Below are 20,112 nucleotides of genomic sequence, written 5' to 3'. Positions count from 1 at the left end.
TTACTTTTGTGGTTAAATTCCTATGAGCTGAATAAAAAATATGAGTTAAATGGGTTTCCATCACAGGAGGTTGGTGACACCTTAATTGGGGAGGACGGGCTCGTGGTAAAGGCTGGAGCGGTATAAGTGAAATGGTATCAACATGGTTTCCATGTGTTTGATGCCATTCCATTCACTCCGTTCCAGCCATTTTTATGAGCCGTCCTCCCCTCAGCAGTATCCACTGGTTTCCATCGCATTTTCAACTCTACTGATGATTTTGTCAGAGGAAATGTTGTGTTGTATAGCGAATGTGCCCACTGTAGTCTTGGCATGTGCACTTTAGCCAACAGCTGGCAGATACAGTGAGGGTATAGCCTACATGACGAGAGTGAGATAATTTGTATTTGTCAAATGGCACCAGAATAAGAACCTTGATATTTATTGGAAAGCACCAAGCTCATCACTGTGCACTTTCACCACCCTGTGAAGTTTGTCATAACTTATTTCATCTGTAGCCTAATAAACTGCATGCTTTCCTGAGTCATAGCAGGAGGACCACACAACATATCACTGCGTGACACCAAGTTTACTTCGATACGATGGTTATTATATCAATATTTCCGCATGAAGGCGTTTCCACCTCTATTTCTTGCATGATAAATTTGACCAACCCAAAAATATCCCACCTTGTCTAGCTTATTTTGTTTTGTCAACATTTGGAAAGTTTACCAGAAAATGTGCTGTTTACATCAGGCCTGTCGTGACAGTTTCTATCCAACATGTACTTTATGGCATAAAAAGGCTGGATGAAAACCTTGTTAGTGAAAACTCCACATTTAACAGAACAATCATACATTCACATGCAAGCCTCACATAAACGCCAGCCCCTTTCAGACCCAATTACATTTTTGGACTGAAGGAAATACATGCACTTGTGACTTGAAGGTGTAACTGTTGTCATTGTAAATCAATGATCACCCATCAAAACCAATTCATATCTTAATTTCATTAAACTAAAATTCTTCAATTTATTTATCTGTACATGATAGGTGAGAATTATCTGTTAATTCAATGATTAGAATATGTCGTTCTGGTATTTTAAACACAGACTGTCTGAGCTTGGTGCCGACCTGACTAGAGATTTGGGAGAGAACAGGACAAGGTCTCAAGAACAAGGTCACTAATCTCTGTCGGCTGGGTAGCAGGACATGTGTGTGCGCCTGTTTGTGTGTATGTGTGTGCGTATGGTTGTGTGAATTTGTGGGCGTGAGAAGTCAGTATAAAATGTATTGTTTTGTATTCTTGACTTTAGAACGTTCCCGTGAATAAACCTTTTTGACTATTTTAGCTGGGCCTCCGTCTGTTTCATTCGACCAGGATCTTACAAATTCTGGTTTGCAGACTGAGTAATATAACTAAAATGGGTTATGTACCTGGAGAACATCATTCTCTTATCAGTACACTATCCAGTGGATAAACTCAAACGATCAATGACAAATATATTATTATTTCAAGTACATAACATCATAATAAAAGTGCTTTTCAAACATGACCAGTATACTCTATCTAGATTGAGGACATCATAAACTCACTTCTTCTTTCACTATAACTGTAATATTGGTCTCTGTGTGTTCAACAGAGATGTGTTCTGAAAATCGACCTCATCTCAGTTCTCTACTGTACATCCTCGATTACTGGACCATACTGTATGCAAAGAACATTCTTACTGATAAGCGTACACAAAAGTGATGCTTATAATGAAACAGACAACACAGGTCATCACTGCCAGAAATGTATGGATGAAAACCATTGTTACACTTCATAGGCCCTGATCAGCGAAAGCGTCATACTGCTCAATCATCAGCTTTGGACAATTTGAATAACAACACATCATGGCCCCCTGGTTTTTGTATAAAATGACTGCAGAATGATGGTAGAAGCACAAGCTGATCCACTGTCAACCACCAACCACCAACATGGGCAAGGTAATCTGATCTGACTCACAGTAGCTACATGTAGGCTACAGTTTTACAAAAGTGAAATGTACATCCTATATTCTGTAAATATAATAGTTCAGTAACATTATTTAGTTATCTGTTATAAGAATCAGTTCTTATGGGAATTCAGTAATTCAACATTACCCAGAGTCTAAAAATGCAATTAGCCTATATGCTTGATGATTTTTTTGCCTTTTCAGGAATTGTTATACAGTTTGTCTCTCTTTTCCTATAGATTATCTTCTACGAGGAGAGGAACTTCCAGGGCCGCAACTATGAGTGCATGAGCGACTGCCCTGACATGTCCTCCTACATGTCCCGCTGCCAGTCCTGCAGGGTGGAGAGCGGCTGCTTCATGGTGTATGAGCGCAACAACTTCATGGGCCAGCAGTTCTTCATGAGGAGGGGAGAGTACCCTGACATGCAGCGCATGATGAGCATGGGCATGATGTTCGACAACATCCGGTCCTGCAGAATGATCCCCATGGTAAGACACCTTATCTCATAGATGATACCTTATAGTGTAATTGCCTATTTGAAGATATACAACATTCAAAGTACATAAGTGTCCTAAAATAATGTTTTTCTTTTTATTGCATTTCAGCACAGAGGATCCTTCAAGATGAGGATCTACGAGAGGGAGAACTTCGGAGGTCAGATGATGGAGCTGATGGACGACTGTGACTCCATCATGGATCGTTTCCGCATGTCTGACTGCCAGTCCTGCAACGTGATGGACGGCCACTGGCTGATGTACGAGCAGCCCCACTTCAGAGGAAGGATGATGTACATGAGGCCTGGAGAGTACAGGAACTTCAGGGAGATGAGCATGGGAATGGGAGGCATGAGCCAGGGATCCATGAGATTCATGAGCATGAAGCGTATCAATGATATGTGCAATTAAATGTCTTTAATTGTTCATGGGAATAAAATAATTGAAGATCTTTCATAACTCAATTGTCTTTCTGATTTTCATACCAGTATTCATCTTAAAGCAAAATAAATTGCACGCAATATTTAAAATATCACTGAAGCTTTGTAAATATTCCCACAATGATTACATGGGCATGGACATGTACATGTACAGTATAAGTATCTAGTAGGGTACACATGGTACAACATCTTCAAGCAAACCTTTTAAATTGTGCAAGCTGCCTCCAAGTTTCAGGTCATACCTGAATGCTTTTGTAAAGTTTATTAGTTATTTACTGTAGTTCATAGATCATTTTTCAAATCAGTAAGAAATAGTTATAATAGAATGTTTGAAATGATGTGCTTGTCATTTAACTGGTTGCCTGAGCTTACATGGCTGCACTAGTATCCATTTCAGTAGTAATCAATAACATTACAATCATATATAAACTCACTATTTTGCAAGCACCAATATAACAATCACATAATTTCAAACATTTTGTTATAACTGTTTAGCTATTTATCTGATCTATAAACTAATAATTAACATTAACATAGATCCCTTTACCTTAATATACATTTTATTGGAACAACTGGAAAATTATTTAATTAACTACATTCCATATAATTATATATTTAAATATATATAAATACATTTTGAATATGTTAAAGCCTCGTGTTATGGACAGGGAATGTAGAGGAGACAGTGAGTAAGAGAGGGGAATGACCAAGATGGGGTTCGTAACCCCGTTGCCAGTGGGTATTGTGGTCCTGAGTCGGCAGCTCTACCACTAGACCAGACTCTGGGCTGATCCATACAATTCTAAAGGGAGGAAAATATTCCTATAAGGATGACCTAATTTGCATATTTCCCAGAGTGCTTATTTCACACATCACATGGGAAGATGATGTTATAATGTCTCATCAGGAGGCCCACAACTGTGGATGTAGATGGTCTTCATATCAAACAAATAGCATACCATATTTATGGACTATGTTACCAAGGGATAGTGTACATAAAGGTCCAAATCCTAACCTCAGGTCCATGTGCTAAACTCAAACTTTTTTGTAAATCATGCTTGGAGGTCAAATTAACATTATGGAACTCAATTACCAAAGCACTGTGGGCCCATATTAAATACAGAACATTTTGATGTATGTAAGCTGTCAGTCAGACTCCACAAAAGTGAAACCGAAACTCAACTCTATGGTTAAATTAAGGTATTAATTAGGAATGGTTAAGGTAAGTTTTAAGGTTTTGGATAGGGTTAAAACAGAAAATAACTGGGATAAAAATGAGTGCCTAGCACTGGGACTTAACCTATGATCCTTGGAGACGTAGCTCACGGTTTAAGCTCTTCTTCTAACTCCATCCACAACACCCTAGCAAGCAAAGAACCTACTAGATCATAATAGGCGCACATGTTTCCCCTAGTGGACTGTATAAAATTGCAATGGAAATAATCGTAATCTGGAGCCTGCAGTTATGAACCCGGGATTGATATTCCATATGAGAATGGCCTGAGGTTCTGTTAGGATTTCAGCCAAAGAAAATAGCAGGGGTCCAAGCACTGAACCTTGAAGAACACCAAATTCAACTTTGATTTGTTATCTATCTGCACAAATACATATCCGTTTGATTAGTAAACTATACAGTAAACCAGTTGAGAACATATCCTCAAATGCCAAACAAGTTTTCAAGTCTGTTTAGGATAATAACAAGTGTTGGGCTGCTGATTGGCAAAAAAAACTAATGTGAGATTAAGGTGTATTTATGTTTAATTTCAAAATGGGCATAGAGGGAGGTTGAAGACAAATAAGGGAAATGTGCTCAGAACTCTTCTAGTTTTATGTGTGTGTGACCGACTGGGTACCATTCACTTCTAGTTTTATGTGTGGTTCATGATGATGAAGAACCAAATTTGAAGAGCAACATTCTAAAAAAAGAGCTAATATTATGTAGAGCAAGGTATAAAGTGTGGTATCTAAATGTTTTATACAGTATACAGAAACTACAGTAATTCAGTTTAGTTAATTGTTTTAACTGTTATGCTGTGCAGAATTGTGCTTGATTTTCATTGAATGAGTAGGTATTCTCTCTGTCACTCATATTGAGGTATTGAGAGTTGCTGGTGAGTGTTGTGATTTTATGGTTTTACTTTAGTAGTAAAGTATTTTAGGTGTGTGAAGTAAGCATTCTTACGTCTTCAGATAATGGCTTGAAAAACATTTAAAAAATGATTGGATGATGACTATGACCAGTAGTTTTCTCTCTACAGTATGAAACATAAAACTATTAGATGTCTCAATTCAACAAATTTGCTGAAACTTTGCAAGGTGTAAAGAGTACAGTATGTTTTCATACTTATTGAGTGAACACTAGAGAAGACAATAAGATGGCGGTTGGACCTAACTTTTATTAATTTCAATGTTAGGCTCATTTTCATGTTGACAATGTATTGCCTCTCAGTTTGGGTGAGCAACAACACGTCTGATGGAGCCAATCCTGGAATTGATGGCTCCCCAGTCACTGTATCTCCTGTACTCGCCAGGCATCAGGAGATACTGCCTGCCTCTGTAGTTGGGATGCTCATAGAAGAGCCAATACCCCTCCATAACATTGCAAGAGTGGATATCATTGTAATGGAATCGATCGTAGAGGGAGGGGCAGTCATCGGCAAACTCCAGCATCTGACCGCCAAAGTCAGAGCGCTCGTAGATTCTCATCTTGTGAGCTCCCTGATTCTGAGAACAAGGAGGATAAGATGGGTACGTTCATTTAGCCACTTTACTATTAAGTTTCAAGTTTCATGTTTATTTGCCATGTGTATTACTACCTACATCAACGATGGGTTAACTTGTATACCAGGAAAGAGGAATATGGGCTCACTTGAGGGATCATGCGGCAGGATTTCACGCAATCATTAAAGCCCATCCAGCGCTGGTAGTCGGGATACTCTCCCCTTCTCAGGAAGTACTGGTAGCCCATGTAGTTTGGCCGCTCATAGACCATCCAGCTACCACTCTCCACTTGGATGGAGTTACAGTGGCTGAAATGGGTGTGCAGGTCGGCACAGTCGGTGTTGCACTCATAGGAGCGACCCTGGAAGTTCTTGTCCTCGTAGAAGATGATCTAAAAATACGAATGGAAGTAAACATGCATACAATGGAAAGAACATTGAGTTTTGTGCCATGCAAAGGATCAAACAACTGAGTGTTTATCTCGCAGCCAGGTGTTCATTGTTCTTTGTTCTGTCAGACAAACAATGAGCAAGAAGGTGTGACAGGACAAAAGATGTGCAGCGAAACAACATGCCTTACCTTTCCCATTGTGTTAGCTAAATGTGATCACACTGCAACACTGACTAAGCGAGCCATGGTCCTTTTATATCCTATAGGAATAGAGACATTGTTATGTTAATCAATTGACTTTAGATGTCAGCCTTTTTGAAAATACAGCATGGCTGCCAAATTACAAAAGATAGTTGTTTTTCTTTGTCAGCAGGTTGAATTGCCTTTTTGTTACGTACACAAAGGCTTCAATGGTGCTAATTAACTTATCATGTACTCTGCACATGTTTATCAGTGGAAAACCAAAATCTGATAGCTAAAAGAACGGATGACAGAATATTCAACCCAAAACTGATGACAAATTCCCAAATACCCAAATTCAAAACGTATTTATCAAGCATTTATTTGATCTTTAAAAGTAAGCTCTCATATATACACATTCATTGATTGTTATGAATCACCTTCACTGTGGTGAATATTAAATATGATCGGATGCGCACAAATATTACCATTATTGTTTGACATATACTACTTTCTACATCGCTACCCTACTTATAAATATAATTCATGAACATTTCAAACACACAGCAAACTATAATAAAAGTATGATGGATAATAAGAAAATGTGGGATTTGACTCCCCTTGCCTGGTGGTTTCAGTACTGTTTCTGTGGTCAGGTTTTGGAATATGTCCAGCCAAACTTGTGCTCGTGCCACCTGTGGTCTCAGTTGACCCACAGCCAAGTGAGTGGCTGCTGGTTTGGACAACAACTCAGGTCATGTGATTGACTGTATTGCGTTTTACAATATACCACCCAGTGGCCAACGGGAGAGTGACCTTGAATATTTACAGTGGGACTCATTTTGACTGTAATGAATGGCTGCTTCCCAGTTCTGCAGCCATTTCCATAAGTGCCTAATGCTACCTGAATGGCATGACTGTGAATTGGAACAGGCCAAACTATTAAAAGGTACTGTGTACCAACATGCTCACCAGTAATGTATTCAAATAGCAAACTGCTTCCACAACACCTTGCTCTTCCTCTCTGTAACAACTCTGCTAGTTGATAGACAATCACAACTTGGTATGAACTTACTTTGAGGTTAAACATACAATTTGAGAGATTGCAGTTCCATTCTTTTTGTTAATCAAACATTAATGTATATAACTACATAAATAAACCAAATGAGGCTATTGTTTTCAAGGTAAGGAAACATAGTGACGACTACAGCTGCAGATCCTAGGCCAAATACCCCAGGTTATTTGTCAATGTCAAATCTTCTGACAGTTGACAGCCTTATTCTAGCTAGATAACCAAGTTTATTGCTATTTTTAGGAAACATGTTTCTGTACAGGTTGCTATATGAGCTTCCTAATGAACAATATTAAAATGCTTCATGACATAGTACTGTATATAAAGAATCTGTTTGTTATTCATTAAATCTAATTAGTATATTTAGTGTTATTTAGTATTAGTCAACACTTTGTTTAATTAATAGAATGTATACACATCTACATTATGATATATACATTTTATTTTTTAAAATAAATATGATATACATTTCTAATATAAAATAATATTTTAGTATAAAATGTAAATACAAAATATTATCGAAATCATAATGTGGGCCTCCGAGTCTTTGGATGAGTCTGACATCTATAAGGATTGGTTAAATGGTTAAACTAATAAACCTCCCACTGTACATGATTAAGATACAGTTATTTGACTGAATCACTTTTCTTGGGCCTTCATCTGTACCCATAATCCAGAACTCTGCTATTATACTGTGGAGGTGCTGCCCTCTCCTGGGTTTGCTGTGACTTGTGGATGGCAGTATTTGTGGAGCATACATTGTACAGCCTTGGAGGTGTATTACAGTAAGTTGCCACTTCAATAAAAAATAATAATGTACTGTTTCTTAGCTGTTTAAACATTCCAAAGAGGAATTCCCAACAAATATCCACAATTCCTGTTTTTCCTTTACGGTATGAATAATAAGAGCAGATGCAGCTGAAGCATGAGCTGTATACTGATGCTGATACAAAGTATTTTCTACAAATTGTTGACTTACTACTAGAATAGACAGTACTTACTAACATTTAATTCAACATTTATTAACCTTATGTAATGATCAGTGGTTTTAACAGATTCTAATTCCATTAACTCCACATCAAGTTTTGAAATGGTATGCATCGTAACAACCTCATCACCTGGGGAGGACATGTCCTGGTGTACTGCTCCTGTTGCACTGGGAAAACGAACCATATGAAAATGCAGATTTATGTTCTGATTGCACCTTTACCTCGAACCAAGGACTAAAATGAAAATTAAAGAGACTTCAATTTAAAAGGTAAGTGATTTTATTTATACTCAAATTTTAGACATTGGTGCGTTTAATAACAAGAATCCATGATACGCCTCATGCTGTTGAACCTCATGGGGTTGGAGCCCATGTGCATGCTCAACTCTCTCATGTTCCTGTACTCTCCAGGCCTCATGTACATCTGCCTGCCTCTGTAGTGGGGCTGCTCATACATCAGCCAGTGGCCGTCCATCACGTTGCAGGACTGCATGTCGTTCATGCGGAAACGATCGGTCATGGACTCACAGTCATCGCTCAGCTCGTGCATCTGACCTCCGAAGTTCTCCTTCTCGTACATCCTCATCCTAAAGTTTCCTCTGTGCTGTAAACGGATATGGGAAAAGTGTTTTACCAAATTGTGCGAAATATACGTTCACATTGCTTTTGCTGGAGCTGTCCATATGGCCTATGGGAGTCAAAATGAACAGGTGAATTAAATTTACCATGGGGATGTTACGGCAAGACCTGATGCAATCGTTCATGCCCATACGCTGGTAGTCACCATACTCTCCCCTTCTCACAAAGTACTGGTTTCCCATGAAGTTGGAATGATCATAGACCATGAAGCAGCCGCTCTCAACTCTGCAGGAGTTGCACCTGCTCAGGTAGGAGGTCAGCTCAGGGCAGTCGCTGGAGGTCTCATAGGAACGACCCTGGAAGTTCCTGTCCTCGTAGAAGATGATCTAAAAACACAAAACAAAACCATAATTTACAAAAACAAATTGTAGTTCTAACAGTACAATTGATTGATTGTTATAAACAAATTCGAAAAAGCTTAAAAGTCAAATTCCGCCAAAGCTCCCCACACCTTTCCCATAGACATGGTTGCGGTTACTGTATTGGTCTCAGTATTGTACAATTTTTTGTATGTTCCCCTATCGCTTTTATACTTGAGCCGACAGCCAAAGAATATGTGGCTCCATTGTTCAAATCCCTGACAGAGCAATATGGCACAGAGGCCCACCCTGTACAGTTCAATTCAAAGTGGCCATTAAAGGGTCATTATTTGCGGCTGTGTGCATTTGTGAGGAAAGCCCATCTCTTTATTGTTTCTGTTGAATAACAGTATGAAGGCGAATTCTTCATATCGAGACTTTTCAGAGATATCAAGAAACCTAACTGACATTTGTTCATGGTTATGACGATTTAAATCTTAATATTTAAAAAAGCACAAAAAAATAGTAGCATCATGATTCAAACATTAGTCTATTAGAAAAAGATAACACATTACTGAATTTTTTTATTCATATTAACTGGTCTTGCCCAATGTTAATACATGTGGATTAATTTCTTTTTTATCCTAATGTTATAAAATGGTTGTTGATATTTTCTATCCTCCAACAAAACTTCTGCATAAAATGTATCAATTGATACATTGTATAACTGGAATCCAAAACATTATAGTTACGGTTTGTATAGTGGTTAATACCCTCTAAGGAAAAAAGGTTTCCAAAAGTGTTTGGCTGTCCCCATAAAAGCTCAGTTTTTGGTTCCAGATAGAACCCATGTTTTTCTGTGGAAAGGGTTCTACATGGAACCCATAAGGGTTCTACCTAGAACCAAAATAGTTTTATATGGAAACAAAAAGGGTTCTTCAAAGGCTTTTCCTATGGGGACAGCTGAAGAACCATTTTAGGTTCTTGATAGGACCTTTGTTTCTAAGAGTGTATGTTTCCACTGAAATTTACCTGGTATTTATTTGGAAATAATTCGGTACCAATGGACACTTTCTTCTACTTACCTCAAATAACTCAATAGTTGGTAACTGCCTAGCACCTAATAATGCTCAGCGATGCTTGTAATAATAGGCCTTGGCCTGTTCCGACAATATTAACAGACCTTGGAACAGTCATGCCGTTTGGTTTGCATTATGCACCGGATTTGGTCTGTTCCCAATTCACAGTCATGCCTTTTGGGTTGCATTATGCACCGGATTTGGTCTGTTCCCAATTCACAGTCATGCCGTTTGGGTTGCATTATGCACCGGATTTGGTCTGTTCCAATTCACAGTCATGCCGTTTGGGTTGCATTATGCACCGGATTTGGTCTGTTCCAATTCACAGTCATGCCGTTTGGGTTGCATTATGCACCGGATTTGGTCTGTTCCCAATTCACAGTCATGCCGTTTGGGTTGCATTATGCACCGGATTTGGTCTGTTCCCAATTCACAGTCATGCCGTTTGGGTTGCATTATGCATCGGATTTGGTCTGTTCCAATTCACAGTCATGCCATTTGGGTTGCATTATGCACCGGATTTGGTCTGTTCCCAATTCACAGTCATGCCGTTTGGGTTGCATTATGCACCGGATTTGGTCTGTTCCAATTCACAGTCATGCCATTTGGGTTGCATTATGCACCGGATTTGGTCTGTTCCAATTCACAGTCATGCTGTTTGGGTTGCATTACCCTCCAGCGATGACTTGTTTCAAGGTTCACCTTCCAACAGGACAACGACCTGAAGCACACAGCCAAGACAACGCAGGAGTGGCTTCGGGGACAAGTCTCTGAATGTCCTTGAGTGGCCCAGCCAGAGCCCGGACTTGAACCCGATCGAACACCTCTGGAGAGACCTGAAAATAGCTGTGCAGCAACACTCCCCATCCAACCTGACAGAGTTTGAGAGGATATGCAGAGAAGAATGTGAGAAACTCCCCAAATACAGATGTGCCAAGCTTGTAGCGTCATACCCAAGAAGACTCAATGCTGTAATCGCTGCCAAACGTGCTTCAACAAAGTACTGAGTAAAGTGTCTGAATACTTACATACATTATATCACATTTTGTTTCTTCATAAATTAGCAAAAATTTATAAAAACCTGCTTTTGCTTTGTCAATATGGGGTATTGTGTGTAGATTGATGATGGGGGAAAAAAACGATTTAATCAATTTTAGAATAAGGCTGTAACATAACAAAATGTGGGAAAAAAGTCAAGGGGTCTGAATACTTTCTGAAGGCACTGTATCTTAGAAAATTACTATCTCACAATGGTTTTGTAAACATGCAGTTGTGTGCGTTAGATACAGGAAAACAGGACAAATTACACCCACAAAAAAGGTGTGAAGTGTTAGAAAAATTCAGGTTCATGCATTCAGATGAGTTTTAAATATAAAAAACCTTTATTGTTTGAGCCTTCAGCAAAACAAATTCATTAATTCATTTATAAAAAAAGAAAAACTTGCAAGGGGAAAAGAGGATACCCTCCATTATTTTTGTTGTTGTAGATTTGTAGATACTCTAAGGCATGCTAACCTTTAATCACACATTCATTTTGCCATTAAACACAATTATATAGTTACTCTGTTATTTAATCAGTGCAATAAATATGCAATTTCTCAGAAACATTAAGATACATTGATGTCATATGTCAAATTGTGTTCAGTGTGTTCTGTCCCTACAGGATCATGTTTTGGGTCAGACTCTGCGTCATGGTTCACTCCAGACCTGACTGCCCTTGACCAGCACAAAAACTTCCTGTGCACTAGCATTGCATAGTCCCAGCGATATGCAACTTTTCAGGGAAGTCAGGAACCAATACACGCAGCCAGTTAGGAAAGCAAAGGCTAGCTTATTCAAACAGAAATTTGCATCCTGTAGCTCTAACTCCAAAACGTTTTGGGACACTGTAAAGTCCATGGAGCACTTCCTCCCAGCTGCCCACTGCACTGAGGATAGGAAACACTGTCACCACCGATAAATCCACGATAATCGAAAATTGCAATAAGCATTAATTTCTCTACGGCTGGCCATGCTTTCCTCCTGGCTACCCCAACCCTGGCCAACAGCTCCGCACCCCCCGCAGCCACTTGCCCAAGCCTCCCCAGCTTCTCCTTCACCCAAATCCAGACAGCAGATGTTCTGAAAGAGCTGCAAAACCTGGACCCGTACAAATCAGCTGGGCTAGACAATCTGGACCCTCTCTTTCTAAAATTATCCGCCGCCATTGTTGCAACCCCTATTACCAGTCTGTTCAACCTCTCTTTGGTATTGTCCGAGATCCCTAAAGATTGGAAATCTGCCGCGGTCATCCCCCTCTTCAAAGGGGGTGACACTCTAGAGCCAAACTGTTACAGACCTAAATCCATCCTGCCCTGCCTTTCTAAAGTCTTCAAAAGCCAAGTTAATTAACAGATCACTGACCATTTTGAATCCCACCGTACCTTCTCCTCTGTGCAATCCGGTTTCCGAGCTGGTCACGGGTGCACCTCAGCCACGCTCAATGTACTAAACGATATCATAACCACCATCGATAAAAGACAGTACTGAGCAGCCGTCTTCATCGACCTGGCCAAGGCTTTCAACTCTGTCAATCACCGTATTCTTATCGGCAGACTCAACAGCTTTGGTTTCTCAAATGAATGCCTCGCCTGGTTCACCAACTACTTCTCAGATAGAGTTCAGTGTGTCAAATCGGAAGGCCTGTTGTCCGGACCTCTGGCAGTCTCTATGGGGGTACCACAGGGTTCATTTCTCGGGCCGACTCTTTTCTCTGTATACAGTTGAAGTCGGAAGTTTACATACAGTTAGGTTGGAGTCATTAAAACTAGTTTTTCAACCCCTCCACAAATTACTTGTTAACAAACTATAGATTTGGCAAGTCGGTTAGGACATCTACTTTGTGCATGACACAAGTAATTTTTCCAACAATTGTTTATAGACAGACTATTTCACTTATAACTCACTGTATCACAATTCCAGTGGATCAGAAGTTTACATACATTAAGTTGACTGTGCCTTTAAACAGCTTGGAAAATTCCCGAAAATGATGTCATGGCTTTAGAAGCTTCTGATAGGCTAATTGACATCATATGAGTCAATTGGAGGTGTACCTGAGGATGTATTTCGAGGCCTACTAACTCTTTGCCTCTTTGCTTGACATCATGGGAAAAACTAATGAAATCAGCCAAGACTTCATTAATAGACTAAAAAACATTGTAGACCTCCACCAGTTTGGTTCATCCCTAGGAGCTATTCCCAAACGCCTGAAGGTACCACACTCATCTGTACAAACAATAGTACGCAAGTATTAAAACAATGGGACCTTTCAGCCATCATACCGCTCAGGAAGAGACGCATTCTGTCTCCTAGAGTTGAACGTACTTTGGTGCGAAAAGTGCAAATCAATCCCAGAACAACAGCAAAGGACATTGTGAAGATGCTGGAGGAAACAGGTACAAAAGTATCTATATCCAGAGTAAAACGAGTCCTATATCGACATAACCTGAAAGGCCGCTAAGCAAGGAAGAAGCCACTGCTCCAAAACCGCTATTTAAAAGCCAGACTACGGTTTGCAACTGCACATGGGGACAAAGATCATACTTTTTGGAGAAATGTCCTCTGGTCTGATGAAACAAAAATACAACTGTTTGGCCATAATGACCATTGTTATGTTTAGAGGAAAAAGGGGGAGGCTTGCAAGCCGAAGAACACCATCCCAACCGTGAAGCACGGGGGTGGCAGCATCATGTTGTGGGGGTGCTTTGCTGCAGGAGGGTCTGGTGCACTTCACAAAATAGATGGTATCATGAGGATTTAAAATTATGTGGATATATTGAAGCAACATCTCAAGACATCAGTCAGGAAGTTAAGGCTTGGTCGCAAATGGGTCTTCCAAATGGACATTGACCACAAGCATACTTCCAAAGTTGAGGCAAAATGGCTTAAGGACAACAAAGTCAAGGTTTTGGAGTGGCCATCACAAAGCCCTGACCTCAATCCTATAGAAAATTTGTGGGCAGAACTGAAAAAGCATGTACGCGCAATGAGGCCTATAAACCTGACTCAGTTACACCAGCTCTGTCAGGAGGAAAGGGCCAAAATTCACCCAACTTATTGTGAGAAGCTTGTGGAAGGCTGCCCGAAACATTTGACCCAAGTTAAACAATTTAAAGGCAATGCTACCAAATATTAACTGAGTGTATGTAAACCTCTGACCCACTGGGACTGTGTTGAAAGAAAAAAAAGCTGAAATAAATCATTCTCTCTACTATTATTCTGACATTTCACATTCTTAAAAAAAGTGGTGATCCTAACTGGCCTAAGACAGGGGCTTTTTACTAGGATTAAATGTCAGGAATTGTGAAAAACTGAGTTTAAATGTATTTGGCTAAGGTGTATGTAAACTTCCGACTTCAACTGTATATCAACGATGTCGCTCTTGCTGCGGGTGATTCCCTGATCCACCTCTACGCAGACGACACCATTCTGCGTACATCTGGCCCTTCTTTGGACACTGTGTTAACAAACCTCCAAACGAGCTTCAATGCCATAGAACACTCCTTCCGTGGCCTCCAACTGCTCTTAAACGCTAGTAAAACTAAATGCATGCTTTTCAACTGATCGCTGCCTGGACCTGCCCGCCGACTAGCATCACTACTCTGGACGGTTCTGACTTAGAATATGTGGACAACTACAAGTACCTAGGTGTCTGGCTAGACTGTAAACTCTCCTTCGAGACTCATATTAAACATCTCCAATCCAAAATTAAATCTAGAATCAGCTTCCTATTTCGCAACAAAGCCTCCTTCACTCACGCTGCCAAACATACCCTCGTAGAACTGACTATCCTACCGATCCTTGACTTTGGCGATGTCACTTACAAAATAGCCTCCAACACTCTACTCAGCAAACTGGATGCAGTCTATCACAGTGCCATCCGTTTTGTCACCAAAGCCACATATACCACCCACCACTGCGACCTGTATGCTCTATTCGGCTGGCCCTCGCTACATATTTGTCGCCAGACCCACTGGCTCCAGGTCATCTATAAGTCTTTGCTAGGTAAAGCTCCGCCTTATCTCAGCTCACTGGACACGATAACAACACCCACCCATAGCACGCGCTCCAGCAGGTATATCTCACAGGTCATCCCCAAAGCCAACACCACATTTGGCCGCCTTTCCTTCCAGTTCTCTGCTGCCAATGACTGGAACGAATCGCAAAAATTGTTGAAGTTGGAGACTCATATCTCCCTCACTAACTTTAAACATCAGCTATCTGAGCAGCTTACCGATCGCTGCAGCTGTACACAGCCCATCTGTAAATTGCCCATCCAATCTACCTACCTCATCCCCATATTGTTTTTATTTACTTTTTTGCTCTATTGCACGCCAGTATTTCTACTTGCACATCATCATTTGCACGTCTATCACTCCAGTGTTAATTTGCTAAATTGTAATTACTTCGCTACTATGGCCTATTTATTGCCTTACCTCCTCACACCATTTGCACACACTGTATATACTGTAGACATTTAAAAACATTTGTTTTATTGTGTTATTGACTGTACGTTTGTTTATTCCATGTGTAACTCTGTGCTGTTGTTTGTGTTGCACTGCTTTGCTTTATCTTGGCCAGATCACAGTTGTAAATGAGAACTTATTCTCAACTGGCCTACCTGGTTAAATAAAGGTGAAATAAATAAATAAAATAAAATGAGGCAAAAGCTATGCATTGATAGTTATATTACCACGTCCAACACTTTCCCCTACTCTTTGTTTTTTTATCTAATCATGGGACTCTAGTTCTACTAAATTGGGCTCCAGTAGTAGAGTGATACTATGGTGTACCCTGCCTAATTTGGTGATTTTATTCAAAAGTAAAAAGAGTATAGGATCATTGGAGTTTCAACCACTCATGGAAAATTACACTTAAATATTTGAATCATGACAGAGCAGGACTGGACTGGTGAAAATGTGTTGTGTTGGGTAACATTAGATTTTTGCAGAACAAGACAAAAAACTTGATATTAAATAAGAAAAACAAATTTTTATTTAAAAATCAACCGTTTCATTGAACAAGTGGTCGGTCCTGTGAATTTAACAGGAGTCGGTGATCCTTCTGATGGAACTGAACTTCATTCCATTGTGTCCCTGCATCTCCCTGAGATTTCTGTGCTCTCCAGGCCTCATGTATACCTGCCTGCCTTTGTAATGGGGCTGCTCGTACATCAGCCAGTGGCCGTCCATCACGTTGCAGGACTGGCAGTCAGACATACGGTAACGCTCCTGTATGGAGTCACAGTCGTCCATCATCTCGTGCATCTGACCTCCGAAGTTCTCCTTCTCGTAGATCCTCATCTTGTAGTTTCCTCTGTGCTGTTAACATACATTTTGAACATGGGATAAGTTGATTAAAAACAAACTGTTGTGAGAGATGTGTTGTAGTGGTTCATACCATGGGGACGTTACGGCAGGATCGGAGGCAGTCATTGAAACCCATCATACGCTGGTAGTCAGGGTACTCGCCCCTCCTCATGAAGTACTGGTTTCCCATGAAGTTGGGGCGATCGTAGACCATGAAGCAACCACTCTCAACCCTGCAGGAGTGGCACCTGCTCAGGTGGGAGGACATGTCAGGGCAGTCCTGGCTGGTCTCATAGGAACGACCCTGGAAGTTCTTGTCCTCGTAGAAGATGATCTGCAACAAACACTCTTGCAATTAGCCAGAGCAATATGTGACCAGAATGTGTTCAGAACCTTCTAGAACTTTACCTTTTTTGTTGGTTACAATACAATGGCACACTGTACTGCATTATTGCACTTTGTATAGTGTTATTTCTGTAAATACTCTACATATTGCTAATAAACTTACTGTATATACAGCATTAATCAGATAATTTGACCTCTAAACTGAAAATAACTGGTGAACTCACCTTTCCGTGCATGTTAACGGTTCTTTAGAGCAATGCTATAGCTATGCTAGTGTGCAGCTTGTTTTATACCTGATGTGACATCCAAAGAATCTCTGGTTCCATTGTATTAAACACATGAGTCAGCTGCATGCATTGCTCCAACTCTTTGTCTCCACAGACGGGAAAGGGTTATTATGTACAGTCAAACGGGGGGCAAAATTAGAATTTTCTGCCTTAAAAGCAATGTTGAAGGTCATTTAGATTAAAGTGTCCCTGGAAGTATTACTGAACAAAAATATAAACCCAACATTTAAAGTTTTGGTCCCATGTTTCATGAGCTAAAATAAAATATCCCAGAAATGTTCCATATGCACAAAAAACGTATTTCTCTCCAATTTTGCGCACAAATCTATTTACATCCCTGTTAGTAAGCATTTCTCCTTTGCCAAGACAATCCATCCACCTGACAGGTGTTGCATATCAAGACACTGATTAAACAGCATGAGCATTACACAGGTGCATCTTGTGCTGGGGACAATAAAAGGCCACTCTAAAATGTGCAGTGTTGTCACTCAACACAATGCCACATATGTCTCATGTTTTGAGGAGCATGCAATTGCGATGATGACTGCAGGAATGTCCAACAGAGCTGTTGCCAGAGATGTAATGTTAATTTCTCTACAAAAAGCCACCTCCAACGTAGTTTTAGAGAATTTGGTGGGGGTGGCTGAGGAGTATTTCTGTCTGTAATTAAGCCCTTTTGGTGAGAATTGGTTGGTTGAACATGGCTCCCAAGTGGGTGAGCCTATGCCCTCCCAGGCCCACCCATGGCTGCGTCCCTGGCCAATGCACTGTTTATACAGTATATACAGTACCAGTCAAAAGTACCAGCCAAAAGTTTGGACACACATACTTATTATTATACATTGTAGAATAATAGGGAAGACATCAAAACTATACAATAACACATGGAATCATGAAGTAACCAAAAAAGAGTTAAGCAAATCAAAATATATTTTAAATTTCTGATTCCTCTAGGTAGCCACCCTTTGCCTTGATGACAGCGTTGCACACTCTTGGTATTCTCTCAACCAGCTTCATGAGGTAGTCACCTGGAATGCATTTCAATTAACAGGTGTGCCTTGTTAAAAGTTAATTTGGGGAAAAACCATCAAGCTGGCATGAAACTGGATCTCATGAGGACCGCCACAGGAAGGGAAGACCCAGAGTTACCTCTGCTGCAGAGGATACGTTCAATATAGTTACCAGCCACAGAATTTGCAGCCCAAATAAATGCTTCACAGAGTTCAAGTAACAGACACATCTCAACGTCAACTGTTCAGAGGAGACTGCGTGAATCAGGCCTTCATGGTCGAATTGCTGCAAAGAAACCATTACTAAAGGACACCAATAATAAGAAGAGACTTGCTTGGGCCAAGAAACTCGAGCAATGGACATTAGACCAGTGGAAATCTGTCCTTTGATCTGATGAGTCCAAATTTGAGATTTTTGGTTCCTACCGCCGTGTCTTTGTGAGACGCAGAGTAGGTGAATGGATGATCTCCGCATGTGAGGTTCCCACTGTGAAGCATGGAGGAGGAGGTGTGATGGTGTGGGTGTGCTTTGGTGGTGAGACTGTCAGTGATCTATTTCGAATTCAAGGCACACGTATCCAGCATGGCTACCACATCCCATCTGGTTGATAGTCCCATCTGCGCTTAGTGGGACTATCATTTGTTTTTCAACAGGACAATGACCCAACACACACCTCCAGGCTGTGTAAGGATTAATTGACCAAGGAGAGTGACGGAGTGCTGCATCAGATGACCTGGCCTCCACAATCACCCGACCTTAACCCAATTGAGATGGTTTGGGATGAGTAGGACCGCATAGTGAAGGAAAAGCAGTCAACAAGTGCTCAGCATATGTGGGAACTCCTTCAAGACTGTTGGAAAAGCATTCCTCACGAAGCTGGTTGAGCGAATGCCAAGAATGTGCAAAGCTGTCATCAAGGCAAAGGGTGGCTACTTTGAAGAATATGAAATATATATGCTTAACGCTTTTTTGGTTACTACATGATTCCATATGTGTTATTTCATAGTTTTGATGTCTTCGCTATTATTCTACAATGTAGAAAATAGTAAAAATAAAGAAAAACCTTTGAATGAGTAGGTGTGCCCAAACTTTTGACTGGTACTGTATATACAGTGCATTCAAGTATTCAAACCCCTTGACTTTTCCACATTTTGTTACATTTAGAGACTTGTCCGGAAGCCACTCCTGCGTTGTCTTGGCTGTGTGCTTAGGGTCGTTGTCCTGTTGGAAGGTGGAAATTCGCCCCAGTCTGAGGTCCTGAGCGCTCTGGAGCAGGCTTTCATCAAAGATCTCTCTGTACTTTGCTCTGTTCATCTTTCACTCGATCCTGACTAGTCTCCCAGTCCCTGCCGTGAAAAACATCCCCACAGCTTGATGCTGTCAGCACCATGCATCACTGTAGGGATGGTATTGGCCAGGTGATGAGCGGTGTCTGGTTTCCTCCAGACGTGACGCCTGACATTCAGGCCAACGAGTTCAATCTTGGTTTCATCAGACCAGAGAATCTTGTTTCTCATGGTCTGAGAGTCCTTTATGTGCCTTTTGGCAAACTCCAAGCGGGCTGTCATGTGCCTTTTACTGAGGAGTGGCTTCTGTCTGGCCACTCTACCATAAAGGCCTGATTGGTGGAGTGCTGCAGAGATGGTTGTCCTTCTGGAAGGTTCTCCCATCTCCACAGAGGAACTCTGGAGCTCTGTCACACTGACGATCGGGTTCTTGGTCATCTCCCAGACCAAGGCCCTTCTCCCCCGATTGCTCAGTCTAGGAATAATCTTGGTGGTTCCAAACTTCTTCCATTTAAGAAAAAATGTATTTAGTCAATTTTAGAATAATGCTGTAACG

The 20,112-nt window shown here is 40.6% G+C and overlaps 4 protein-coding genes across 5 annotated transcripts; 1 reads left to right on the top strand and 3 right to left on the bottom strand.

Annotated features, from left to right (window-relative positions):
* Nucleotides 1–1,958: 1,958 nt before the first annotated feature.
* On the top strand, nt 1,959–2,883 carry zgc:153846 (uncharacterized protein LOC767711 homolog). The gene is made up of 3 exons (XM_039006522.1): nt 1,959–1,967; nt 2,215–2,466; nt 2,584–2,883. The coding sequence occupies exons 1-3, from the start codon at nt 1,959–1,961 to the stop codon at nt 2,881–2,883; spliced, it is 561 nt and encodes a 186-aa protein (XP_038862450.1).
* Nucleotides 2,884–5,357: 2,474 nt separating this feature from the next.
* Nucleotides 5,358–6,221, bottom strand: LOC120058037 (gamma-crystallin S-1-like). Its single transcript, XM_039006521.1, has 3 exons — nt 6,213–6,221; nt 5,782–6,024; nt 5,358–5,636 (listed from the first exon to the last, which is right to left on the bottom strand). Exons 1-3 carry the CDS (start codon nt 6,219–6,221, stop codon nt 5,358–5,360), a joined length of 531 nt encoding a protein of 176 aa, XP_038862449.1.
* Nucleotides 6,222–8,576: 2,355 nt separating this feature from the next.
* Nucleotides 8,577–9,392, bottom strand: LOC120057920 (gamma-crystallin M3-like). Its single transcript, XM_039006395.1, has 3 exons — nt 9,354–9,392; nt 8,989–9,228; nt 8,577–8,867 (listed from the first exon to the last, which is right to left on the bottom strand). The coding sequence occupies exons 1-3, from the start codon at nt 9,366–9,368 to the stop codon at nt 8,577–8,579; spliced, it is 546 nt and encodes a 181-aa protein (XP_038862323.1). The 5' UTR covers nt 9,369–9,392.
* A 6,968-nt stretch (nt 9,393–16,360) lies between these two features.
* LOC120057919 (gamma-crystallin M3-like) lies at nt 16,361–18,633 on the bottom strand. 2 transcript variants are annotated; one of them, XM_039006392.1, is made up of 3 exons: nt 18,619–18,633; nt 16,719–16,961; nt 16,361–16,639 (listed from the first exon to the last, which is right to left on the bottom strand). In XM_039006392.1, the coding sequence occupies exons 1-3, from the start codon at nt 18,631–18,633 to the stop codon at nt 16,361–16,363; spliced, it is 537 nt and encodes a 178-aa protein (XP_038862320.1). The 2 variants fall into 2 exon arrangements, with proteins under 2 accessions (XP_038862320.1, XP_038862322.1); XM_039006394.1 differs by lacking the exon at nt 18,619–18,633 and adding an exon at nt 17,197–17,208.
* Between the last annotated feature and the right edge of the window lie 1,479 nt (nt 18,634–20,112).

Source organism: Salvelinus namaycush, chromosome 13 (assembly GCF_016432855.1).
Source record: "Salvelinus namaycush isolate Seneca chromosome 13, SaNama_1.0, whole genome shotgun sequence".
NCBI lineage: Eukaryota > Metazoa > Chordata > Actinopteri > Salmoniformes > Salmonidae > Salvelinus > Salvelinus namaycush.
Note: the sequence above shows the minus strand (reverse complement) of the source record. Positions and strands in the feature narration are given on the sequence as shown.

Bases quoted from the DNA above. Each gene is read 5' to 3' on its own strand.
- LOC120058037 (XM_039006521.1), bottom strand. The intron at 5,637-5,781 runs GTGAGCCCATAT...CCTTGTTCTCAG, and splicing joins CCTGCCGCATGATCCCTCAA to AATCAGGGAGCTCACAAGAT.
- zgc:153846 (XM_039006522.1), top strand. The intron at 2,467-2,583 runs GTAAGACACCTT...ATTGCATTTCAG, and splicing joins CCTGCAGAATGATCCCCATG to CACAGAGGATCCTTCAAGAT.
- LOC120057919 (XM_039006392.1), bottom strand. The intron at 16,640-16,718 runs GTATGAACCACT...GTATGTTAACAG, and splicing joins CCTGCCGTAACGTCCCCATG to CACAGAGGAAACTACAAGAT.
- LOC120057920 (XM_039006395.1), bottom strand. The intron at 8,868-8,988 runs GTAAATTTAATT...ATCCGTTTACAG, and splicing joins CTTGCCGTAACATCCCCATG to CACAGAGGAAACTTTAGGAT.